This window comes from Grampus griseus, assembly GCF_964374135.1.
Source record: "Grampus griseus genome assembly, chromosome: 11".
NCBI lineage: Eukaryota > Metazoa > Chordata > Mammalia > Artiodactyla > Delphinidae > Grampus > Grampus griseus.
The window spans coordinates 39716752-39736360 of record NC_139005.1 but is presented as its reverse complement, the minus strand read 5'-3'; the positions used below and the strand labels follow the sequence as shown (position 1 = coordinate 39736360).

At 38.8% G+C, this 19609-nt stretch overlaps 1 protein-coding gene and 1 pseudogene across 2 annotated transcripts in view; one reads left to right on the top strand and one right to left on the bottom strand.

Annotated features, from left to right (window-relative positions):
- SPATS2 (spermatogenesis associated serine rich 2) overlaps positions 1-19609 on the bottom strand; it is a 134996-nt gene that overhangs the window by 74523 nt on the left and 40864 nt on the right. The window contains exon 2 of the mRNA XM_082665095.1: positions 1044-1315. Coding sequence (XP_082521221.1) covers positions 1044-1068 — 25 coding nt within the window. The 5' untranslated portion in view covers positions 1069-1315. The remainder of the gene's footprint in view (positions 1-1043; positions 1316-19609) is intronic.
- On the top strand, positions 3019-10463 carry LOC309829885 (protein ripply3-like; annotated as a pseudogene). Its single transcript has 3 exons — positions 3019-3022; positions 9691-9963; positions 10085-10463. The product of its transcript is annotated as a protein ripply3-like (transcript).

The window sequence follows — 19609 nt, the reverse complement described above, 5'->3', positions numbered from 1 at the left end:
GGAGTTTGGGATTAACAGATACACACTACTATACCTATAAAACAGGTAAACTACAGGACCTAATTATAGCACAGGGAACTATACTCAATATCTTATAATGACCTAATGGAAAAGAATAGTAGGTATGCATGTGTGTGTGTGTGTCTGTATATACCTGAATCGCTTTGCTGTACACTTGACACCAACACAACATTGTAAATAAACTATACTCCATTAAAACATTTTTTTAAGCATTTCCTTCATATTTAACACGTGAGACCTGGGTCTACAGCTTTGTTTTGAATTAAAGAACATTAACTTTAAATTGAGGGGAAAAAAATCCAGGATAGCTATGGTCATTCTTTTAACAAACATATTCCAGTTATGTGTGACAGTTCTAGTGCTATTTGTCCCTTTACATTTTCACAGCTATTCTTGGAAAGCTGAAAAAGTGACTTCATCATCTTTGTTGTCCCTTCCTCCTTATAAGTACTCTTGATATTTCTTGACTCTTTGCAACTTATATTTTACTTTATACAAAAAGCTAGAGTCACAATCCCAGAAAGAAAGCTAAAGAAGGAATCGATGACTAGAAGCATTTACTCTTGCTTCATTTCCTGCCTCCGAAGAAACATCAACTCACAGGATATAGAATATCCTGTAGTAAGTTATCTCCTACCCCTTATAACATATGTTCACTCTCCAAAAAGTGCACTTTCAAGATGCATTTGGCTTTCCTAAAAGTATATTAATAAGTTTATAAGTAGAAAAGCAATTGTTATATGAATTAATTCACAAACTAGTAACACAAAAAGCTATAATCTAATATCCACAAATCCTTAGGTAGTTAAAGGCACAACAGATAAAGCTGTGAATGTTCCATACTCTTCTAAAATTAATTGTGCAGTCATGACAGAAAGATAAGTTATAACTATCAGTAGTATTGCACTAGGTGAGGAAAAGCATGACATCACTCAAAACACTCAAAACTATGTACAGATAGAAATGGTGATCATTACTCCACAACTATGCTTTTAACAATTTATGCCCACATGGAATCTTACCCTTCTGGTTTTGTTTCCTAGACATTTCAGTTTTTTTTTAGTCTCAAAAAATACAGAAGAAAAGTATCCTTTTGCCTTGTCTTGGTTCTGATTGTAGTGATCTCTGATTTAAAAACAGGCAACAGAAGGCTGTAGTTGGAGGTGATAAATATAAAAATCCTGGTTATTCAAAATTCTGTTCACTAGCTGTCGATCTCCTTTTCTTCTCTCGTATCAACTTCTTGTCAGGAAATATCATTGCAGACATTCATGTCTCTTTTTCCAGGGAGATTCTGGGGGGAAAACACACACACACATATTCACTATTAGAGTAACAGTTGTACAAAATTTCTAAGAGATATCCACAGGCTTTATTTTCTACTTTTTCTAAATGAAACTAGTTATTAAAAGAAAGTACTCTAGAAAGAATATAGTTATAAAAAGCAATATTTTAATTAACACAACATTTTAAATCAACTATACTTCAATTTTAAAAAAAATTTCTCAAAAAATAAGAAATCACTGTAAACCTTAAAAACAAGCAATATTTTGCTCTTTAAGAAACATTATTCTTAGAATCAAACCATCTTCTTAGTTCAGAAAGCATGTTTTCTTATTCTTCTTAGCTTGTATCTAACTCAAAATCTTATCCCCAACCTAAGTGTCCATAAAAAGGAACGTAACAGGTGGATGGACCTAGAGTCTGTCATACAGAGTGAAGTAAGTCAGAAAGAGAAAAACAAATACCGTATGCTAATACACATATACTGAGTCTAAAAAAATGGTACTGATGAACCTAGTGGCAGGGCAGGAATAAAGACACAGATGTAGAGAATGGACTTGAGGACGTGGAGGGGGGAAGGGGAAGCTGGGACAAAGTGCGAGAGTAGCACTGACATATATACACTACCAAATGTAAAACAGACAGCTAGTGGGAAGCTGCTGCATAGCACAGGGAGATCAGCTCGATGCTCTGTGACCACCTAGAGGGGTCGGATAGGGAGGGTGGGAGGGAGACGCAAGAGGGAGGGGACATGGGGATATATGTATACTTATAGCTGATTCACTTCGTTGTACAGCAGAAACTAACACAACATTGTAAAGCAATTATACTCCAATAAAGTTATAAAAAAAATCTTATCCCCATCTCTGCCTCACAGACTAAAATAATTACTTCTTATCATTCCCTAAGATCTCTCTTACCACCTGCTCTTCCTGTCCAAATCAAGGGTCTTTTCTGTTCTTCTAGAATTTCCTTTATCTAACCGCTCCTCAAGTTTCCCAGCTCACATATAGTTGCAAGACACTTGGGGTGGGGAGGGGGTGAGTGGGAAGGGGAGAGGATAAGGGGAATTTAATTTGATAAGGACAACTCAAACATCAAAATTTGGATTAGTCAATACTACAGAAAGCTTTTATAAGTTGCAAAGATACAAATGCTTTCTTTTCCATATTAACTGAACATTTAAAAAATACATGTCCAGGGACTTCCCTGGTGGCGCAGTGGTTAAGAATCCGCCTGCCAATGAAGGGGACACGGGTTCGAGCCCTGGTCTGGGAAGATCCCACATGCCACGGAGCAACTAAGTCCACGCGCCACAACTACGGAGCTGCGCTCTAGAGCCCACGAACCACAACTACTGAGCCCGTGTGCCCCAACTACTGAAGCCCATGTGCCTAGAGCCCGTGCTCCGCAACAAGAGAAGCCACCACAGTGAGAAGCCCACGCACCACAACTAAGAGTAGCCCCCGCTTGCTGCAACTAGAGAAAGCCTGTGTGCAGCAACGAAGACCCAATGCAGCCAAATAATAAATAAATAAATAAAAATACATGTCCAAGATTTCTGGGTAGAAAGCATGAGGAGGATCATAGAACTCTTATACCTGGACACCTGATAGGATAAACATTTTAAAAAATGCAACCCAAGAAGGAAATGAGAGTGATCTTACATGAAATACTTTTCAATGTGGAAGGAGGAGAATGAAAGGGATAGTCATGGGTAAGTTTAAAAAAAAAAAAATCCATCAAGAGTAAGAGCCTCTTAGGGAATTCCCTGGTGGTCCAGTGGTTAGGACTCCGCACTTTCACTGCCATGGGCCCGGGTTCAATCATTGATCGGGGAACTGAGATCCCACAAGCCGCAAAGTGTGGAAAAAGAAAACAAAACTCTATAAACCACTATGGGACCTCAGGAAAAGGAGGCTGAACCTCCTTGGCTTGCCATCTTCCAGGGCATTAAGCCACATTGGGAGAATCTGGCAAAGCTTATGTTAATACATGGAATTTACCACTGGATAAAGTAGGCCTGATAGAAAACATTTTATGAGACTTTAGAAAAAAGAACAGAATTCAAATCACCAAAAATGATTAAACTCTTCAATGGCAAGCTCTTCTCTACCTTCATGCCCTTAGCTTGAAAAGAGGATGAAAGCAACAATCAACCACTAACCATAGTTGATAAGCAAGATTGGGTGGGGATAGGTCTCAAATTAGGTGGGAAACATATCAAGGATATTTCAACGATCTCTCTCAAATAAAAGGTATAAACAGAACTGTTCCACATAAAATATAAAGAAGATCAATAAAAATGACACAGCAACTATCAAATATCCAATAACAAAAGAGAAAGACAATGAGAGAGAAGAAATTACTATGCAGCAGATGAAGAACCTAACCTGGAAAACAATCTAATCCCGCAAAACCAAAAGCAGATTCTCCCTTGAATACTTATTTGAATACTTCAAATAAGAATGTAGAGGGCTTTGGGCTTCCCTGGTGGTGCAGTGGTTGAGAGTCCGCCTGCCGATGCAGGGGATGCGGGTTCGTGCCCCAGTCTGGGAAGATCCCACATGCCGCGGAGCGGCTAGGCCACTGAGCCTGTGCTCCGCAACGGGAGAGGCCACAGCAGTGAGAGAGCTGTGTACCGCAAAAAAAAAGAAAAGAAAAAGAATTTAGATACAGGGCTTCCTTGGTGGTACAGTGGTTAAGAATCTGCCTGGCAATGCTGGGGACATGGGTTTGAGCCCTGGTCCGGGAAGATCCCACATGCCACGGAGCAACTAAGTTCATATGTCACAACTACTGAGCCTGCACTCTAGAGCCCGTGAGCCACAACTACTGAGCCCTCATGCCACAACTGCTGAAGCCCGCACGCCTACAGCCCGTGCTCCACAACAAGAGAAGCCACCGCAATGAGAAGCCCTCACACCGCAAGGAAGAGTAGTCCCCACTCACCACAACTAGAGAAAGCCCATGCACAGCAATGAAGACCCAACGCAGCCAAAAAAAATAAATAAAACAAATTTTAAAAAAGAATTTAGATACAATAAAATAAGAGCTAAGAAATAAATTAAAGAATGAATAAGAATAAATAGAATGAAAAGAAAGATGTCTGCAAAGCTGAAGAAAACCTGAAAAACAAAACACCACAATTAAAGGTTCAATAAGATGTCAGAAACAGCAAGAAACAGAAGAGATACAGAGAAAACAGAGTGAACAGAGTGGAGAAAGGCTTTCAGAATTTAAAAAAAAAACAAACAAACAGATATTAAAGCAATTAGAAGATAATATTAGAACATAAAAATGATCCAATCTATGGATAATTAGAATAAATATAATAAACTCAAAAAACATAGGACTCAATAAAGGGAACAGAAAAAACATTCACAGATAATATGCAGGAAAAGCCCCTTAAAATAAGGGACCAGTATCATTCACTCCCCACTGCCAATCCATCAGAAGAAATCCTATCTGTTCTACCTTATGCATACACCAGAACTGGACCACTTGTTACCACCCTTATCTAAGCCACAATCATTTCTTACCTGCATTGCTATGATCAAGACTGTAATAGTCTCCTAACTGGCATCCTGAGCCTTCTATTCTGCCACTCTCTGGCTTCTATTTCACATAGCTGCTTTTAAAATTATAAGACATTGTGTCCCAACTCCACTGTTCAAAGCCCTCTAGCAGCTCCCCATTTCATTCAAGGTAAAAGCCAGAGCCCTTAGAGTGGCCTAAAAGGTCTTACCTGCTCTAACACCCTGTCCCCATCCTCGCTTTATCTCTCTGACCTCACGTCCTACTACTCTTCCTCTCAGGTACTCCACACCAGCCACACTGGCCTCCTTACTGTCCCTTTTATAACTTAGATATGTTCTCACCTTAAGGCCCTTAAGGTGTTGCCTCTGCCAGGAATGTTCTTCCCCTAGATATCTACATGGATACTTCCTCACCTCCTTCAGGTCTTTTCTCAAATGTTACCTTCTCTGTGGTTATTCATGAGAAACTACTGAACTTGGGGTAAGAAAAGAGAGAGTCTGTGGCATTATTGCCTAAAGCTACTCCCATCCCCAGAGGTCAGTGGGAAAGGTAGTTCTACCAAGGTGGCGAAAGTCATGAAAACCAGCAGCTTCACTGACAGAGAGGGCTGACTTGATTTAAAGCAAAGCACAGAAAAACCCCACGCCTATCCGCATTGTCAGTAAGAGTTTGCATTCTTGGTGGCAAATGAAAAAGCAAGACCAAGGGCTCAGCGAGCCTGAGGTTGCTGTCAGTGCAAGCAATGGACCAGCAGACTAGACAGAAATTAAAAAAGGAAATCTGGAAACGAAACTTAAGGGACCTTGATAAATGCTCTACACATCTGCACTGGAGAGATTGGAAAGGGTCCACCAGGAGCCTGCATAAACAGGCAGAAAAGACACAAAAGGGCCCAGTAGAAAGTAAAAGTTAGGGCAGACTTTTAAACTGTCTGAACTTTGAAGGAGCTTCCCCAACACACACAATGATCAGCAGAGAGAGGAAGGCTTACTGGCTCAAGGTGTTTAGCACAATCTTTGACCAATCATTAACTGACCACTAAGCAATGCAGATACAGGTGTCACTCCAGGAAGCCAAACTTAAAAATTAAAACAGAAATTAAAAAAACAGAAACAAAACTGAGCAGATATCAGCAGTCACACACCAAGGAGAAAGATTCTACAGGTTGAGTCCAGGCAAGTTACTTAAAAAACAACAATAATAACAAAGCAACAACAACCCTCAAAAGGGAAAAAAATCAGAATCCAAAATTGCTACAACATATTATGTAAAATGTCCACAGTTTCAACAAAAATTTATGGGATGTAAAGACGCAAGAAAGTGTGACCCAAACTGAGAAGGGGAAAACGATCCCATGTGATTGCAAACATCCCTGTGTAGGCTCAATGCCAGACTTAGCAAACACAGACGTCAAAGTGCTTTAAAAGACTAAAGAAAATTATATGAACAATGCCTTAAACAGATAGAAAATCTCAACAAAAAGACAGAAATCATAAAAAAGAGCCAAATGGAACTCTGGAGTTGAATACTACAGCAGAATAAAAAATAAACCTGAAGAAAGAGCAATAGAAATTATCTAATCTGAAGAGAGAGAAAAGAATAAAGAAAAACAAACAGAGCCTTAAAGACCTGTGGAACAAGTGTACCAACATACACAAATTAGGAGTTCCAGAAGAAGTGGAGAGAAAGGATAGGAAGTGACCAAAAACAATACAAACTGATTTTTAAAATTAATCTACACATTAAGAAGCTCAATGAACCACAACTACAAAAACACAGAAGTCCGTACCTAGACATGTAGTAAAACTGATGAAAGCCCCAAACTGAAAATCTTGGGAGTAGTAAGAAAAAAACAACCCATCATTTACAGGGAAGCAAAGATATAACTAGTGGCTAACTTCTCATCAGAAACAAGGGAGGCTAGGAGGCAGCGAGATGACATATTCAAAATGCTGAATTCTTGTCAAGCAAGAATTCTGTATCCAGATAGCTAAACTGTCTTTCAGAAATGAAGGTGAAATAAAGACATCCCCAATAACTCAGAGAATCCACTGACACCAGCTGGTAGCTTAAATCTACACAGAGAAATGAAGAGCACTGGAAAAAGTAAATATATGGGTAAATATAAAAGAATGCGTTTTAAAAATTTTATTCTCTCATACAGAGTGAAGTCAGAAAGAGAAAAACAAGTAGCTTATATTAACACATATATGTGGAAACTGAAAAAAACTGGTATAGATGATCTTAACTACAAAGCAGAAATAGAGACCCAGACGTAGAGAACAAACATATGGATACCAAGGGGCAAGTGGGGGTGGGGGGTTGGATGAATTGGGAAATTGAGGCTGACTATTGATAGTATGTATGAAATAGATAAGTAATGAGAACGTACTGTATAGCACAGGGAACTCTACTCGATGCTCTGCGGTGACATAAATGAGAAGGAAATCCAAAAGAGAGGGCATATATATATATACACACACGTATAGCTGATTCACTTCGCTGTACAGTATAAACTAACACAATACTGTAAAGCAACTATACTCCAATACAAAAAGAATAAAAAAATTATTCTCTTAAATTATTTAAAAGACAAGATTGTATAAAGCAGTAATAACAACACTGTACTGTTGGGTTTATAACAAATATAGACGATATATATGACAATAACTGCACAAAGGAGGGAGAAAGACAAGCTATCTTACAGAATTAAACTAGTACTAATCTAAAGTAGACTTTGGGGACTTAACCTGGTGGCGCAGTGGTTAAGAATCTGCCTGACAATGCAGGGGACACGGATTCGACCCCCCGTCTGGGAAGATCCCACATGCCTCAGAGCAACTAAGCTTGCGGGCCACAACTACTGAAGCCCGCGCGCCTAGAGCCCGTGCTCCACAACAAGAGAAGCCACCACAATGAGAAGCCTGGGCGCCGCAACGAAGAGTAGCCCCCACTCGCCGCAACTAGAGAAAGCCCACATGCAGCAAATGAAGATCCAACGCGGCCAAAAACAAAAAACAAAACAAAACAGTATGGTATTGGCATAAAGACTGAATTTAGATGAATGGAATAGAATACAGAGCCCAGAAATAAACTGTCACATGTATGGTCAAATAATTTTTAACAAAGGCACCAAGACCACTCAGTGGGGAAAGAATAGTCTCTCCAACAAATGATGTTTGGAAAACTGGATATCTACATGCAAAAGGATGAAGCTGGACCCATCACTTACACCATATACAAAAGCCAACTCAAAATGGATTAAAGACCTAAACATAAGATCTAAAACTCCTAGAAGAAAACACAGAGGAAAAGCTTCATGACATTGAATTTGGCAATGATTTCTTGAATATGACACCAAAAGCACAGTTAAAAAAGCAAAAATAGACAAACAGGACCATGTGAAAATTAAAAACTTCTGTACATCGACAGAAATAATCAAGAGTGAAAAAGCAATCTATGGAATGGGAGAAAATATTTGTAAATCATTTAACTGATAAGAGGTTAATATCCAGTAGATATAAAGAACCCCTACAACTTAACAACAGAAAAATAAATGACCAACTTAAAAATGGGCAAAGAACTTGAACAGACATTCTCCAAAGGAGATATGCAAATGGCCAAAAAACACATGAAAAGATGCTTAACATCACTCATCATTAGAGAAACACAAATCAAAACCACAATGAGATATCATCTCATACCCATTAGGATGGCTGCTACCAAAACCAACAACAACACAAACACACACACACACACACACACACACACACAAAAAACAGAAAATAAGTGTTGCTGAGGATGTGGAGAAATTGGAACTCTTGTGCACTATTGGTGGGAATATAAAATGGTGCAGCCACTATAGAAAATAATATGAAGCTTCCTCAAAACTTAAAAATAGAACTACCATAAGATGCAGCAATCCCACCTCTGGGTATATATCCAAAAGAAATGAAAGCAGGATGTCGAAGAAATATTTGCACATCCATGTTCACCGTAGCACTATTTATCAATGTAATAGACAAGAGGTGGAAACAACCCAAATGTCCATTGATGGATGACTGGATAAACAACATGTGGCATATACATACAATGGAATATTATTTGGCCTTTAAAAAGAAGGAAACCTTGATACATGCCACGATGTAAATGAACCCTGAGGACATTATGCTAAATGAAGTTTCAGTCATAAAAAAGAAAAATATTGTAAGATTCCACTTATATGAGGTATCTAAAGTAGTGAAATTCATAGAAACAGAAAGTAGAATGGTGGATGCCAGGGGCTGTAGGGAGAGGGAAATGGGATATTGTGATTTCACAGGTACAGGCATACCTTGGAGATACTCCAGGTTCAGTTCCAGACCACCGCAGTAAAGTGAACATCGCAATAAAGCAAGTCACAGAAATTTTTTTGGTTTCCCAGTGCCTATAAAAGTTATGTTTATACTATACTGTAGTCTATTAAGTGTGCAATAGCATTATGTCTAAAAAAATGTACATACCTTAATTTAAAAATACTTTATTGCTAAAAGAATGTTAACCATCATCTGATAATGCAAGATTGCCACAAACCTTCAATTTGTAAAAAAAAAAAAAAAAAAGCAATTATCTGCGAAGTGTAATAACTTAGAACACAATAAAACAAAATATGCCTATAATTTCAGTACTGTTGTGTCTCAGGGAATAGGGAGGCCTGAGGAGAGGGAGAGAGACAGGGGAATGGCCAGTTGGTGGAGCAGTCAGAACACACACAACATTTATCCATTAAATCTGCCTCCCATATGGGCGTGGTTTGTGGCGCTCCAAAACAATTACAGTCCTAACATCAAAAATCACTGATCACAGATCACCATAACAAATACAGTAGGGTGAGCGCCCTCGCCAGACTGGTTAAAGGCGCGGCCGGTCGTGTGCGCCGCTGGAGGGGCGCGGGCTCGGAGGGCACCATCAGACCTGAGGTGGCAGCCGGAGCCCGGGAGGCGCGGGGACGCGTCTGTCACTGCCCCGGGGGGACGGTCCCCGGGGACCACCGCCACCTCGAGGGCCAAGAGCCAAACACCATGGAGACCTTGGATCGTGAACCCCCAGGATGCTGAGCCCAGCAGAAATGGAAGCGAGATTTAAAATGCATGAACTGGGGGACTGTGTCCGACTCATCTTTCCATCTTGGGCTCCCTCACAGTGCTTGGGACATCATGACAACAGTAAGAGGAAGAGGAGCTTATCAAATACTGTTAAGCTTGAGCCTGGAGGTGACCAACAAACCTTTGGATTGAAGGGGGAGCCTTTGGGTCTCAGCATCCTGTAAGACTTTATTTACCTCTTTCTAAGCATCAAGAGTATCTGCAGAGTTCCGGGGTGAAGGTGCTGGCTAGTTTCCCTATGCAAGCCACCATTCACCTCTACAGTGACAAGTCAGATTCAGATGAGGAGCACGAAGAAAAACCCAGCCCTCTGACCTTCAGTGCCAGGAGGAGGAAGACAGCCCAGGAGGAAAGGGCAGAGACCGGCTGACAAACCCAGGACAGCAACCCGGAGTCCGCGGTGGCCTTGGTGGTAAGGGTCTGCTCCCCAACCCTGACTCTCCGGACGATGCTGGGTGCCCTTCATCCCAATAAGTCTGTCTCTCCTACACCAGACCCACCTCACACGTGCCCTGCAGGACAGCCCTTGGGGACAGCCTCGCCAGGACACTTTGCCTTTCAACCGGGTATACAAGGACCTGACTTTCTCTTGCCAGCACCCCACTCTGGCAAGACTCAGCTTTTACTCATCCTTCTACTAGTGATTCTCTGTGCCTCATTTATACCTTTGAGAAAGGATTCTAGGACCAAGAGGTTTGTGTCCACATGGGGTGTTATCAGGTGGGGCCAACTTTCAAAGCACGTTCAGCAATGTCACTGTGCTGATCAAAGGACAGATTAGTCCATATCGATTAATAACTCACCCATGCCTCTCACTTAACCTGAGACCCTTTATTTGGCTATTTCCACTTTTGTAAAAATGATTCAGATATTGTCCAAGGTTGATGTGGTGGCTTACTGGCATTCTGAAAACAAAATTTATTTATGAAAAACACACTGAATAATTTCCATAAAAGTAACAAAAATAAAAAGACAAGGATTTGGGTGGAGGGACCATTCTGGATAAAAACATATATGATTCTTGTCTAAGGGCTGTGTGTATGAATAGAGAGACAAGCTTTAACTCTTAGTTGGGGACCGCTTTGGGCTTATTACTTGAATAGAATAACACTGTTTTCAATCAAGGTACCTAATGTAATACTATTTTCAGCTTTTTATATTTTGATGACCAAATGAGTGTATTCGTCAAGGTTTTTTACTTAACTATTTTACATTTGGTTGTCTTCCCAATTTCTACTTGAAATATTTTGAGAGACAAAAAAAAAACCAAATACAGTAAAAATGAAAATGTTTGAAATATTGGGAGAATTCTCACAATGTCACACAGAGACAACAAAGTGAGCAATGCTGCTGGAAAAATGGCACTGAGAGATTTGCTTAATGCAGGGTTGCCACGAAGCTTCAATTTGTAAAAAATGCAATATCTGCAAAGTAAAATAAAGCAAAGTGCAATAAAATGAAGAGATGCCTGCAGAAATTTTCCATTTTACAAGACAAAAAATTTCTAGAGATCTGTTCAACTATGTAAATATACTTAACACTACTGACCTGTACATTTAAAAATGGCTAAGATGGTAAATTTTATATTACATATTTTAATTATTTTCTTAATTTTCAGGAATATACTGATTTGGAAAAAAAAGAAAAAGCGATGAAAAATGTTAAATGTGGATGGATTAGCATAAATCCATCACTACTCATGGAAATCCAAGCCAAAGCACATGCTCCACTGAGGTTGAATATATAGCCTTAGTATAGATGCAGTATAGCGAGTGGATAAGGGAGGGCTTAAAAGCCATATATTTATATATAAATATATATATTTTTATTTTTGGCTGTGTTGGGTCTTCGTTGCTGCGTGCAGGCTTTCTCTAGTTGCAGTGAGCGGGGGCTATTCTTCGTTGTGGTGCATGGGCTTCTCATTTTGGTGGCTTCTCTTGTTGTGGAGTACGGGCTCTAGGCGTGCGGGCTTCAGTAGTTGCAGCACTTGGGCTCAGTAGTTGTGACTCACAAGCTCTAGAGCGCAGGCTCAGTAGTTGTGGCGCACAGGCTTAGTTGCTCCGTGGCATGTGGGATCTTCCCGGACCAGCGCTCCAACCTGTGTCCCCTGCATTGACAGGCGGATTCTTAACCACTGCGCCACGAGGGAAGCCCACTATTTGACTTCTTATACCATGTACAGTCCAGTCCTCCATATCTGCAGTTTCTGCATTCTCGGATTCAACCAACCGAAATCAAAAATATTCAAGGGAAAAAAAATCCAAAAAGAAAAATTTGGTTTTGCCACACGCCAGCAACTATTTACATAACATTTACATTGTATTGGGTATTATAAGTAATCTAGAGATGATTTAAAATATACAGGAGGAAATGTTTAGGTTATATGCAAATACTATGCCATTTTATATAAAGGGACTTGAGCATCTGCAGATTTTGGTATCTGTGGGGGGTCTTGGAACCAATCCTCAGCAGATACTGAGGGAGGACTACACGTTTATACTTAGATTAAAAAGTACTTAGCCTATTTTATGCACTTTGAAACTACTAAAACACTGTTTTTTACCCTGACAAATGTCCAAAATGATTACACACACTGGTAGTAAGACTATGTAGAAAACAGGCTACCTCACATCTAAGTGAGAATGTCAATTTGTACAATACCTATGAAAAACAACTAGACAGTAGTTATCAAAATTTTAAATACAGGCACTTCCCTGGTGGCGCAGTGGTTGAGAATCCGCCTGCCAATGCAGGGGACACGGGTTTGATCCCTGGTCCGGGAAGATCCCACGTGCCATGGAACAACTAAGCCTGTGTCCCACAACTGCTGAGCCTGCACTCTAGAGCCCACGAGCCACAACTACTGAGCCCTCGTAGCCACAACTACTGAAGCCCATGCTCCACAACAAGAGAAGCCACCACAATGAGAAGCCCGCGCGCCACAACGAAGCGTAGACCCCACTCGCCACAACTAGAGAAAGCCCAGGCGTAGCAACGAAGACCCAACACAGTCAAAAATAAATAAATAAATTTATACCCCCCCCCAGAATTTTTAATACATATACTATTTGACCCAGCAAAAGAATTTCTAGGAGTTTACCCTACAAGCATATCTGCAAATGTGTGGAAAGGTATGTTCAAGGTTATCAAATGAAACAATATTTATTAGAGCAAAAGATTGGAAACAACTTAATTGTCCATCAATGGAACGCTAGTTTAATGAATTATGGTTTATTCATACAATGAGATACTATGCAAATGTTTTTGAGGAAAGAGAATGTCCTCTTAAGTATTGATATGATATACTGTTAAATGAATATGATGGGGAGAATATATTTATACTATCATATATACATAAATATTGTATATCTGGAAGGATAAACAAGAAACTAGCAACAGTGATGATCCGTTGAGGAATGGAAACTGAAAAAATAGGAAACTCGGGTAAGAAAGACTTTTCAATTGGCCTTTTTCTATTTTGGCATTGGAACCACACAAGCATCTTATCTATTCAAAAAAACTGTAATACTTTTTTTAAAAAAGATCCCTTCCTAGTAAATTAAACCAAAGCTGAAAACCCTCAGTTTAACCTAAATAACATTTGTTTCAACTTAGAAATCCAATCAACGGGTTCAAGAAATGTGTCAGTAAGAACCTACAAACACTAACTTCTAGACCTGCAGAATAACAACCAAAAACAAGAAAATGGGGAGTTCCAAATAAAAATATTTTTCCTGACTTTTAAAGGTTTGGGTTATGAGAAAGTAACCAAGAGTTCTTATTCCACAATATCATTTTTGCCAATAATTATTCTCATTAGCTTTATAAAGGAATATGAAAGAGAAGAAAAAAAAGAAAAAGGAGAGAGACCCAAAGTAATGCAATGACATATTCTAAAAAATAATTAGGAACAAAGGAGATGATTTCCTTAGGTCAAAAAGGTGAATGTGAGACATTTCCATAAGTCTGTTTTCTCAACAAAGTCTTTATTCATTGGCACTAACTTTCCAATCCATGTGTCATTCTAACCCCAAAACTCCCATAATAATAAGGTCTGATCACCACAAATTTTATTTTGGAAAATGGAATTTTCATTTAGAAAAACCAATAAATTCCTTTTTTTAAAATATAAACCTTGAATTGGAACAACACAGAATTGGAAATTGGAATAAAATAGAATTTCTGGAAATTTAAAATACATTCTAGGTGGAAAATCAGAAACCATGTGATAGCACAACTCCTCTTACTACTATTAAAAGACACAGGACCCTCCAAATTGCTTAACATTAGTCATCAGTGGCAGCTGTAAGTGTGGGAGTAGAGGGGGCTCAAAAGGAGCAGAGCAGGAATACATACAAGTTTGTCTTTTCCTGTTTCACTGCTAGCTGCGTGGTGAGTTGTCTGTACCCTCCTCCTCATGCGGGTGGCTGTAACCCAAGCCCAATCAAGCCAAATTATCCTCAGCTGTATAAATTCTTCAATAATGGTTTTAAACAATACTGATCATTTAATCCTCACCCCCTCCACACACATATAAACTCCATTCCTCCCATCTCCCCAAAGCACAGATGCACCAACAGCACAAGGGAATGGAGGCAGCTATTAGGCAAAAACAAAATAAGGCAATTAAGAGCTATATTCACTGATTCTAATCCATAAAGGGAAATTTCACGCAAATAGAAAAAGTGATTTCCAATATACCTTCTAACTTGAAAAAATTATTAACTGATCAATTAATAAGTATTTAAGATAAATTACTATGTGCCAATACTTGACACATACTAAAATATGGATAAACCTTGAGGACATTATGCTTAGTGAAATAAGCCCGTCACAAAAAAGACAAATACTATATGATTCTACCTATATGAGGTACTTAGAGTACTCAGATTCATAGAGACGAAGTTGCCAGGTGCTGTGGGGTAGGAGAATGAGGAATTATTGTTTAATGGTACAGAGTTTCAATTTGGGGAGATGAAAAAGTTCTGGAGATGAACGGTAGTGACAGTTATACAACAATGTGAATGTACTTAACATCACTGAACTGTACACTTTAAAATGGTTTAAATGGTCAATTTTATGTTACGTGTATTTTACCATGATTTTTAAAAATTTTAATGCAATAAGAAAAAAAAATATGAAAGAAAAAATTGACTGCTTGACCCAGCAAGAAACTCCTAAAAGAAGAAGGGAAAAAGAAAAAAAAGCACGAAAGTACAAATATCAATATTATCAATATCAGGAATTTTTTTTTAAAAGTATAGATCTTACAGACATTAAATACAAGACAAAAATAGAGACAACCTTATGTCAATACATTTGAAAACGTAGGTAACAAATTTCTTAAAAAACACGTTACCAAACACAGGCAAAAAATAGAAAATGTAAATAGTAACTATCTCTAAAAGTAACTGAGGTTATAATTTTAAATTCTCTCATAATGAAAAGGCTCTCATCTCTGATCTATTGATGATAGAGTATAAATTGGTATAACTTCTTTGGAATATAGGCATTATTTTGTAAACTAGAACATTTATCAATCCTATGACCCAGAGATTACATTCCTAAGTACCAAGAGAAATTCTTGCTCATGGCACACCAGAAAACATGTAGAATTCATAACAGTAAGAAATGGAAACAACCCAAATGTCATCAACAGGAAATGAATAAACTGTGATGAATCCACTAAATGAAGTATTATATGGCAGAGAAAAATGAGTCAACTATTACAACTGTATACAACAATATAGATAAATCTTAGCAACCTAATGTAAAGCATTAAAAAAGAAAGAAAAGAAAATCAACTCCCAGATTGCATACACATATTCTTTAAAAAAAAAACTAAATACAACTAACACTAGACAATATATTATTTAGACACACACATACACCTGATAAAACTATTTTTTGAAAAGGCAATGGAAAGAGTAAAAAAAAAAAAAATTAGAGTATTTACCTTGAAAGGCGAGAGGAGAACATGTAAGACTGTCAATATTCAATATTAAACTTCTCAGGTTAAATGGTGGGTTCATGAATATTCTATATGATATTTTTAAAAACCAAATACACGACATAAACAAAATGATAAAAATACATGGTAAAGTTTTTTTTTAAAGGGCCATCGAGGGATGTGGAATAACTGATTCTCACACACTGCTAGTGGGAGTGTAAAAATCTATTTAGTAAAATCTACTAAGGCTGAACATAAGCATATCCTACAACCAGATGTCCTACTCCTAAGTATATGCTCAACAAAATGCATGTATATGTGCACCAGAGACATGTACGAGAATGTTTATAGCAGCACTATTTTTAAGAGTCCAAAACTAGAAACAAATGTAGACATCTATCAATGACAGAATGGATAAATAAATTGTGGTATATTTACAGAACAGAATACTATATACCGCAATACAGAAAAAGAACGAGCTACTGACATAACATGGATCAATTTCAAAACCAATGCTAATAGACATATATACACTACCATATGTAAAATAGATAGCTAGTAGGAAGCAGCCGCATAGCATAGGGAGATCAGCTCCATGCTTTGTGACCACCTAGAGGGATAGGATTGGGAGGGTGGGAGGGAGACGCAAGAGGGAGGAGATATGGGCATATATGTATATGTATAGCTGATTCACTTTGTTATAAAGCAGAAACTAACACACCATTGTAAAGCAATTATACTCCAATAAAGATGTTAAAAAAAAAACCAATGCTAAGAGAAAAATGTCAGATGCAAAAGAGTGTATGTTGTATGATTCCATTTATATGAAGTTCATACATAAGCCAAACTAATCGATAGTGATAGAGGTCTCAATAGTAGTGGGAAAGAAACTGGGTCAGGGTATAGGAAGGCTTCTAGGATCCTGGTACTATTCTATTATCATGATCTGAGTATTTATTATACAGGTCTGTTCACTGTGAAAAAATTCATCTAGTTGTACCCTTAAGCATTTTGCATTTTACTTTATGTATATTACATAAAACTTTAACAAAAAAGAAAATAAACTAAAGACATCCTTTTGCCTCTTAACGGCACAGTTTAACTGATACTCTTCATTCCCTCTGCCAGGCACTGACCAATATCCCTGGCTGAACACTGGCAGCTAACAGGTAACACTGACATTGGGGCATTCTGCTCCCCCTATACTATACTGAGTCTGATGTATTTGTTCTCAAACCTACTTAATTCCAGTTGTGTCCATAATTACAATTACATGATTGTAATGAAATACTAAATACATTAATGAACTACGAATGTAAGAAAAGTTGCTATTTCTTTGAGAACTAAGTTGAAGGCTCTGAAAGACTGAATATAAATCATTTGAAACACCGTCCCCGGGACTTCCCTGGTGGTGCAGTGCATAAGACTCCGTGCTCACAATGCAGGGGGCCTGGGTTCGATCCCTGGTCAGGGAACTAGATCTCACATGCATGCTGCAACTAAGAGTTCGCATGCCACAACTAAGGAGCCCACGTGCCACAACTAAGACCCTGTGCAACCAAATATTAAAAAAAAAAAATCCTCAACTTAAGTGTGGGTGAGACACATAAATAACCTTGGGGAAAAATTAGAAATCTAGGAGGAGTCTATACTCATTGCTTCAAGTCTTTAAGAGTTCTCACTCCACGTAGAAAAACTGTAATTGGAAGTTGTAAGCAATGCATCATGGGCCGCACTTAATGCCAAATAGATGAAGAACTCTCATCAGCAGACTCATAACATAATATATCAAAAGGTTGGTGAAGGGCTTCCCTGGTGGCGCAGTGGTTGAGAGTTCGCCTGCCGATGCAGGGGACACGGGTTTGTGCCCCAGTCCGGGAAGATCCCACATGCCGCGGAGCGGCTGGGCCCATGAGCCATGGCCGCTGAGCCTGCGCGTCCGGAGCCTGTGCTCCGCAACAGGAGAGGCCACAGCGGTGAGAGGCCCGCGTACCGCAAAAAAAAAAAAAAAAAAAAAAGTTGGTGAACAAATGTACATTTATTTGTTTTAAGCAAAAATAAAATGCTTATGATATGTATGTATCATTTTTATACCTTGCTTTAACCAATTTTTTCAGTTAATAGTAAACTGTATAAGATTGGATGGTACTGAATAAGAAGACTTCTACTATAATCCAAGAAACCTTGCTCTAATTACTTTTGGCAAACTAATACTATCTACTAGATAGATAAAGCTAAAACTTTAACTGTAGGGAATTCCCTGGAGGTCCAGTGGTTAGGACTTCACACTTTCACTGCAGGGGGTATGGGTTCCATCCCTAGTTGGGGAGCTAAGATGCCACCAGATGCGTGGCCAAAAAAAAAAAAAAATTAACTGTAAACAAGTCTACTTATTAAAACGGCAAAAGAGAAATCAAATTCACCAAAGCTGAGATGCTATATTTAAAAGAATATGCCAGGACTTCCCTGGTGGTCCAGTGGTAAAGAATCCACCTACCAATGCAGGAGACGGGGGTTCGATCCCTGGTCCGGGAACTAAGATCCCACATGCCATGTGCCGCAAACTACAGAGCCCACGTGCTCTGGAGTCCATGCACCGCAACTAGAGAGAGAAAACCCACACGCCACAACTAGAGAGAAGCCCGCGCGCCGCAACAAAAGATCCCTCATGCCACAACTAAGACCCAACACAGCCAAAAATAAATTAAATAAATAAATAAATAAAATAAAAGAATACGCCTCTGGTGCCATATTAGCTATTATTGTTAATAAAATGGCAGCATAGTTACCCTATCTCAGCATAGTCTGGTTAATACAGTAACGGTCTCAGAAGAAGACAGTTGATGAAAGGACTACCTGGGGCTCAAGGACCAAGGTCTGAGTATCACTGAACCAAGGTCTGAGTGCTCTTGATAGAAGAAAACAGAAAAGATATTTTGCTAATAAATTTGCCTTGAGAGTTAAACTTTCTCTAAAACACAGTAAGTAAAACTTCTTCCTGGAATCTGATACAAACCATGGGTTTCTGAAAAAAAACAATTCTTGTTATACATTAGCATCCAGTTAGACTGAATTCCGGCATAATGGTTTCTTACCAGAATTCTTTAAAAGCATTGATCGAAAGTATTAGAGAGCCCTCAGTGATAGTACTCTAAACCTTCTCATTTCATTCATTATTCAACTAATATTCACTGAATGCCTACTACATTCTAAGCCTTGTGTGAGTCTGACTGAGAGGGTGCTGTTTCAGATTCAGGGGAAAATTATGGTATATCAGAATGCAGGGGTTTAATGAGAGCAGGTGGTGGAAAAGTGGCAGCCAAACTCCTTACCTATTCAACTGAGCAGTCTGACAATAAAGGAATGAACGAAATAGAGTATTAGCCAGAGTTCTAGCAAGGCCAAGCAAAAGGGGTTTTCCTCTCAAGGGTTTACCCCTTAAAAAGGAATGCTTTTTGAAAGAGGAGAAGGAAGGAACCCTCCTCCACTGTTGGTGGGAATGTAAATTGGTACAACCATCATGGAGAACAGTATGGAGGCTCCTTTAAAAACTAAAAATTGAGCTACCATATGATCCTGCAATCCCACTCCTGGGCATATACCCAGAGAAAACCATAATTTGAAAACATACATGCACCCCAATGTTCACTGCAGCACTATTTACAGTAGC